At 30.6% G+C, this 8167-nt stretch overlaps 2 protein-coding genes across 5 annotated transcripts in view; both read right to left on the minus strand.

Moving 5' to 3' along the window:
* Positions 1-3473, minus strand: part of LOC102670840 (serine protease nudel-like) — an 11289-nt gene extending 7816 nt beyond the window's left edge. The window contains exons 1-6 of one of the 4 annotated variants that reach the window (XM_006612944.2): positions 3311-3472; positions 2844-2946; positions 2628-2775; positions 1888-2557; positions 1161-1408; positions 211-789 (exon numbers count right to left, since the gene is read on the minus strand). In XM_006612944.2, coding sequence (XP_006613007.2) covers positions 211-789; positions 1161-1408; positions 1888-2378 — 1318 coding nt within the window. In that variant the 5' untranslated portion in view covers positions 2379-2557; positions 2628-2775; positions 2844-2946; positions 3311-3472. Of the gene's footprint in view, positions 1-210; positions 792-1159; positions 1409-1887; positions 2558-2627; positions 2776-2840; positions 2947-3306 lie in introns of all 4 variants that reach the window. The other 3 variants (XM_031509147.1, XM_031509148.1, XM_031509149.1) reach the window with 3 other exon arrangements.
* LOC102670567 (cuticle protein 19-like) overlaps positions 3341-8167 on the minus strand; it is a 24337-nt gene continuing 19510 nt past the window's right edge. Inside the window, exon 4 of the mRNA XM_006612860.2 lies at positions 3341-3599. The gene's annotated coding sequence lies outside the window, so the exon portion shown is untranslated. The remainder of the gene's footprint in view (positions 3600-8167) is intronic.

The following is an 8167-nucleotide window of genomic DNA, read 5'->3' on the forward strand; positions in this document are numbered from 1 at the left end:
ATAAATTTCAAATATTCGAGAAAAAAAATTTATGTTTCTAGGAATGATGAAAGAAAAATTCTAAATTCGAATATTTCGAATATTATTACAACTCGTATAATAATAATATTAAAAATAATAATACGTGCATATATAACCAATTATAAATAATTATTCGAATAGTAAATAATTTTTATTACACTTTCTTATCAAGTTACGACACTTTCTTACCATCCTCCTTATCCGAATCGTCCTCTTTCTCGTTGCTCTCATATTTAACGGAAGATCTTTGATACTCGTTCACTCCAGGAACAGTGGGGAACTGGAATGTGGGCTTGGGTATGAAGGCGCAATAATAAGGGGTTTTGAAATTCGTATTTTCGTTTGGTAAGTTCTGCTGTCTCGGGAATATAGGAAAATTCGGGATCGCGGGTCCTGTTGGGCCAATCTTTTGTCCGCCATAATTTCCAGGGAAGAATTGCACGGATTGCGCCTGCACTTGCACGTAATTCGGCGCGTGATTCGTGTTCTGGTAGCTTTGCCGGTGTTGCGAAATCGGATATCCAATCTCCGCGGGCGAGGAAGCCCCGTACATCGTTTGATCCATGCCGCCCGACTGTTTCGTTGGGTTGCTCAATCCAAAGAAGCATACCTGATACGGTATCCAGGATATGGTTGGTGTGAGTACCAGTTGCTGGGAGGATTTCATCGTTTCCGCTGTAGGGATCATCCCCGGTGTTGGTGCCACGTTCGTCATGATTCTGCTTTGGGGAGCGCGCATTTTCATCTGGGCGCTCGGTCCTTCGAGTCCTGGAATCGACACTTGAATTGTAGAGAGAATTCGGTGTATGGTGAAATTTTAATCAAATGTCTAATTTATTGTATAATAATAATTTTCTTTCCATTCTATTCTAACTTGGATTTAATTGAAAATCTGGCAAAACTTAAGTTTTAATTAATCTACTTCTGTACAATTATATAATTGCAAGAAGATAATCTTATTTATTTATCTAGAAATTAATGTGATATTCTTATAAATTATTAGAAATATTCTATACTCTAAAATTCAAAATTTAAAATTTTGTTTTAAAAAGTTGAGCGCACGTTTAATTATTTATATAAATAATATTCTATACATTAATGATTAGAACATTAATAAATAATTTATCTGTCGATTTCACCTTCTCTTTCCGTTTCGTTCCCCTGGCCGTGACCTTGAATCGAAGGTTGCACCGAAGGATGCACCTGCTCGATCGTGATTTCCGTCACGTTTCCATCGTCTGGTTTGGCCGTCACGTTCGCATTAATCGCGATCCCCTTCGTATCATCGATCGCGATCGTTTGTTCCGCCATCGGCGTCGTTTCTGCACTCTTCGCTTCCGTCCACGCGTTCTTCGATTCATACTTCATTGCGTCACTCGTCCACGATCTGAAAACGACAGCATCGATATTTAGATAGACGAAAGTGACGACATGTTTAGACATAGATACTTTAACAAGGATATATTCGTCAATAATTTGGAAAGATTTTTTATTCGCTTTCCTTTTACCTTACATTTCGAAATATCCATTGAGATTACAAGCTGTGACGTTAATCCTTAATCCGAGCAACTAAATTTGAATATTGGAAAATTTTTTTTTTCTTAGATTGTTAGAAACTTAATAAACTTTTCTAGATAATTGTGGATTCAAAAATCTAGATCGAAACCATAAAATTTAATTGAAAAAGTGAAAATAATTAAAATTTTCGAACAAAGTTAATGCTTAAATAATTTATTATAGTCCGCTTTTCATATATAATCTCAAGCCAATTATTTCCAATTATTATTATGTTTCTAATTATTAAATCACTGCTGTGTTCTGATCATACACAATGTAATAATATTAAAATTAAATAGCAATACTCACGAGGTCGTCTCCGTACTATCTTTTCTCTCAGTACCATTCAAGTCCTCCTTCACGTCACTGCTGTCAGAGCTGTCTACAAAAGTCCATTTCGCCAATTTTTTGGCACCCTCCCCTCCAGATTTCGAGGCGTCCACGAGATTCGAATTCGGTTCGTCCAACAAATTGCAAACCGTATCCACGTTACTCTTGATCTGATCACGGTTCTCGTGTATCATGCGCGCGTTGTTCATCAGATTGTCGGGTCCTGTCTCGTCTATGAACGTGATCGAATCGTTCTTGCATTGCAGACATTCGACCAACTCGACGAGTTTCGATTTGGGGGCATCTTTATCTATGGGGAAATTCTTGAGAAACTCGAGAAGATGTGGCATACTGTTGTTCACAGTGTTCACGATCTTCATCATGGAATCCATCACGATCTTGCAATGCTCCATGTTCTGTTTACAGAGATTCGCGTCTAGATGTCGTCGCTTTCGACGATCCAGATCCATCGTGGACAGTAATATCGTTCTCAGTTCTGAGGGGCTGAGACGATTGTATTCCTCGTTGTAGAATTGTCGATTTTCATCAGATTGAAAATTCGTCTCTGTTTCTTGAGGCTCTGTAGATTCGCTATTGGTTTGAAAATGTTTTCGTTGATTGGCCTCGTCCAGGGTGAGATATGTGTTATCTAATAGATAATATGTTTTCATTCCATTTGTAAATTTCAAAAGTTTAATCGGTGGATCGAATGAAATTACCTGATGCGCTCAAATATATTAAAAACGCGGCAAAACACAAGACCAATACGATGAGCAGGCTTTGGATCAATTGTATTACCCTGTAATATTTATTGTTTTTCCAACTTTCTTTCAATATTTCATGCTCCGTCAAATTATCTGAAATGATATACGTGTATAAAAATTAAAATATTTGTTGGAAGACATGGATAGAAGATGCAGAAGAATCAGTACCGAGTTTGGAAGTTAAATTCACGCTGCAATGGCCGTCTAATATCGGCGCATCCTCTAAATGCTTCTTGCATTCCGTGTCCATGGTGAGAAACTAGCGACAAATTCCCTAGATGGGAAGAGAGGAAAGAAATGATGTCAAAAGTTTGAATGCAAATCTTCGATCCTCGAATATGAGATAAATTTATTATTGAATAGATTCGTTAATATCGTTAAAATATAGAGATCCAAATCTTGGCAGTTTTAAATTTAATAATAAACAAAATATATTTTCATTGGAAAAGAAACTCGTGATCGAAACAAAGTTTGTGTCATTTATACAATTTCAAAATATAATGTCAAAAAAAAAAATTAATTTGTCTTATTTCAAATTCAAAAAAAAGAAATAAATTTAACCATTCGTTTCAAGTTCTATTTTTCACGTTTCAATTTAACGATTCCTCGTAAGTAAGCGGAAGAATCGAAGTACTCACGTTCTCAAAGATTCTCTCCTCGTCGAGTCGTTTCCATCCGATGGAAATCCGAGGCGAAACAGCCACGAGACGTTCGCGACAAAGTTTGTTCTCGACAATGGCTCGTGCACTCGATGTCGCCAAAGTGAAATAACCCAGCGCATTCGATTCGACAACGTGTGTGTCAGCAATATTTCGGGTGAACGAAAATCGTGATTTCATCATCGAGTCAATGACACTTTAAGTCGTAGCGAATGCTTTTAATTCTTTTAATTCTTATTGGCAATTCTATTTTCTTCCTTCTCTTTCTTTTCATTTTTTTTTTTCATCTGCATGTGTTATTATGTACTTATTTATTACGTGACTATAATTTTATTGATTTGTTCGATATTATTATCAGTTTATTGATTGAATGGAGACGAATGAATCGATCTGGAAGTACGATGTAATGAAAATTATGAATGTGAGAATAAATGGATTTAAAAAAATAAATAAATTTTGAATTTATGTAAAAAAAAATTATATAAAGAATTTAAAAAATGAATGGATGGGGAAAAATTATCTTGGATAAAGAACGAATCAAAATGGCAAAGAAAAGAACAAATAGGGAAAAGGTGAGCAAGTATTAAATTATAGATGAAAAAGAAAAGAGAAAATTTAATATTTTATTTCCTTTTTTCTTATTGTGAAATTTCCTGTTTCGCAAATTGAAATGAATGCTTACCAAAAATAAAATTTTTTCTGCTCATTACTTTTTTATAGGATAGGATCCTCACACGTCATCGATTTCTGCCAATTATTGCGTACACGCAATTTATATTGGAATGCGCCAAACGTGCGCATAATTTCATAAAAGAATATATATATATATATATCATTTATTATTTCTTAAACGCGAAATAATTTCTTTTATAATAATAAATAATATATTTTGAATTAACATTTAACATTAATATCGTATATATTATTATAGATTTATCATTATGAAAAAGAAGAAAAAAAAAACAAAATTTAACTTTTCAGAATCACGAATTTTCAAAATAAATTGTCATGTCAATTGCAAGCAACAGCTTGGAATTTTGCATGAAAAATTTTCTCTGTCTCGAGTAATTGGGAAAAGGGGTTTGACTGGAAAATGAGAAAAGAGCTGAAATGAAACAATTTCGTTTCCTGGAAACGTTAATTTAGTAATGAAATTAGCTGTGCCGTTGTTGGCGCGAACAACGAATATTCCACCAATTTTCCAAGATGTCGAAAACATATTTTTATCGATAATTGTAATTTTTCTTTTGTCGAGCGCTAACAATTTTTTCTCCTATTATTAGTTTCCCTTAAATTTAAATTTAAATCTTTAATTGTTCAATTTTAATATTTAATATTTTTTATGAATTTTTGAAAAAGATGTATTGCACTAATATTTATATAATTATATTAGGTTTATATAAGTAAGAAATTTTTTATTCGTGATATTGGAAAAGTTTATAAATATTAATTGTTTTAATGAACGTTAGTATATCTCTTTATACTTATAATCGACGATCAGAAAACGTGTTAGATAAGAAAAATAAGTTTATTAAGTTAAGAGTTATATAAATTTCCAATAATTTAATAATCTTTATAAACGAAAAAAGTGGAGAACGAAAGAAATAAAATGAAGCAGAGTGAAACAAAATTATCTTTTTATTGTTTACATGTTTATTTGTTTCACTTATTTATGATGCCATTTCTCAAAGAGGAAAAATAAAGAAATTACTCGAACGAATCATTAAACAATTAAAAATGTATAATTTATTCAATTATATTGTATATACTATATATAGCTATAATAAATTTTGTATTTAATAACTTTACGTTTTTTATTACTTCAGAGATAGTTGTGAAAGTAAAACTACATAAAGAGTGAAAACTATAAAGAATGCAAAAAATATTCTACGTTAAATCACGATTAAGAGAGAAAATTGTTTAGTGCAAATTCATAATTTTTATATAACAAATTTATTCGTGTCTAAAAAATTTGAAAAATCTAAAAAATTTTATTACTGCATTTTTTATTGCAGTCTTTAAAGAATATAATTGCAATCTAAAAATGTAACAAAGGAAAATACGAGAGAAAAATTTAAAAAAATCTTTATAAAACATCTATCGTAAATATATTATCAATAATATTTTACAAATTTTATAACTCATTAAACCTATATCTCGAATAATATCTATCCATCGTAAAATTCAATTAATTGAGATATTCAAACATCATCAAACATACTTCCAATGGCATTAATTATCGAAAATTCAACGTATCTCAAGTAATATTACTCTCACTAGATTATTAAATTATTGGAAATTTATATATCTCATTAAGAATTTCATCGATATCGTTATTTAAATCATTCAAACATCATCAAACATACTTCCAGTGATATTCAACAATCAAAAATTCAATCGATATCGTTAATTGATCGATTCAAATCCAACATATCTCAAATAATATCATTCTCACTATCGAGAATTCCATCGATATCGTTACTTAAATCATCCAAACATCTCCAAACGAATCGATACCATTACAAACATTCAAACATCATCAGCAAATCTACCTTCATTAACATTGACTCACCAATATTCGATCGATATCGTTATTTGGACCATTCAAACATCATCAAACCTATCTCAATTCACTCGATTCATATCAAAAATATCAATGTCACCAACTCCAAACTTACAAAGAAACGATCTATCGATCTGGAACTGGTATATGATTACGTGGAAATTATTTCACTCGATGTAACGCGAACCATTGCACAACGCGCAATGTTATTTTCCGTTACTTTCTCCAGACAACCAGCTCTATGTCGATCGACGAAAGTAACAGTCTCTGTTCTAACGTTAACACGCAAACTAGATCCCTGAACAAACACTATTCTTCGATCCATTTGTCCAACAAATTTTCGAAAAGTGACGAGAAAAATTTATTTAATTCTCGTGATTTTTTCATTCATCTTAAATTACGATAAAAGCATAAGAATATCAGATTATTAATGTGATCGTGTTATGTTAATCATACGTGACCTAAAAAGAGGAAACTTTCAAGGCTATAGAACTGGCAACGTGCTCGTAACAGATCGTGAAATGGTTTCTGTGAAAATTAATTCAATATTCTTGGATATTGACGAGATTCGTGCTAATAAATCGAGGATTAAGACTGATTTATATCTTTTAATTACGATCAGTTGATGATAATATAACGTTTCTCTTCCTTAATTCAATTAAAAGATTGTAATCGGCGAAGAAAAATATATCGTGGATTTTACGAAGAAAATAGCCGAGTTATTAATCTTCTCGATTCGGATTAAAGAAGAAAGAGGAAAATGATTGATTCTTGGATACATTTGCGGTAATGGTACTAATGGTAAGCTTTAAATTTAGCAATATTTTAGAATTATTATAATAAATAATATATTGCTCTTGAAATTGAATATTTTGATTGATGAAAATTAATTAAATCGTAAGTATTTTTATATTAGAAGTCAATGACCTCGATGTGAATTTCTTCAACGAATGGATAAAAGATAAGAAACATCTTTTTTTATTCTAATTTCTTTGATATTACAATTTAAAATATTTTGGGAATTAACATTGAATTTAAAATTTCAAATTTTAATTAAGGAAATGAAAAATTAATTCTACTTTCGATAACAATGAACTTTCATAAAATGACCTTCCTGTATTAAAAGTAGTTTTTTTAAATCTAGCTTTTTATCCAACTAATAATTTTATCCAGGCCAAGAGAGAATAATCAATTCTTCGTTGATTTTATATGCTAATGATATTGTATAAACTTTAATTTTTCAAATGCATTACACTTTGTAAATAATTTTATTAATTAATTAATAATTTTAAATAAATTTTATCGATTCAAACGATGAGAAACGACGAAGAAGAGAATAATTAATTTTTATTATCAACAACTCGTATCCATTTCAACATTCCTTAATTTTAAATTATCATATTCAGCTATCGAATTTCAAAGAAATTTCAGCTTTTTCTCCGTCCTTTTTTTTTTTATAAAAATTAAACATAGAACGATATTTAAACAAGATGAAGTATAGAAATATCGAAGTCAAGGAGAACCACATACCTTTTATTTACATTTAAAGTTTTGATTCACCTTGATTTATAGTTTGAAAGATATACAAACGATAAACTGGCATTAAAATTGATATAATTATTACATCATATACTATATTAGTGAAAATGAAATTGAAATCTTTCTTTGTTATCTTACAATAATAATGGAAATTTTATAATTTTAAAAAGTTATAGTTTTCAATCTCATAGATTTATCGTGTAACAACAAGAATAATTTCTATAATAACTCTAACCCCCATCGATTTTGAAATATCCAAAGAAAATTAATATTAAAAATTCTTTCCAATTGTTTCATAAAAATTACCAATATATACATGCACATCCTTTTAATTTAATTCTCTCAAAACAAACTTCACTTCACTATATAATAAAGTTACTTAATGAACAATCATTTTTATTAAAATGCTCGAAATAACATTTATTCGTATCTATATTATAATCGATCCACATTTTCCTATAACCACTACAATTATTCGCAATTATTATCAACAACGAATTATCGAAACAACTCGTCAAACTAACTTCTTACCATTAAATTTTCCCCATCATTGACCAAATGTGCCGACATACACTTCCCAAAAGAAACTTGCCAACCCAGTTCCCTCGCTCCAGTTTACTCCTCACTCGATTTCACCTTCGATCCACCCAACGTTTTCATCAACCTTCCCCCCAAAAAGCCTTCCAACCCTCATCCCAACAAATCCTCAAAAAAAAAAAAAAAAAAAAAAAAAA

This window comes from Apis dorsata, unplaced genomic scaffold, assembly GCF_000469605.1.
Source record: "Apis dorsata unplaced genomic scaffold, Apis dorsata 1.3 scaffold_129, whole genome shotgun sequence".
Taxonomy (NCBI): Eukaryota; Metazoa; Arthropoda; class Insecta; order Hymenoptera; family Apidae; genus Apis; species Apis dorsata.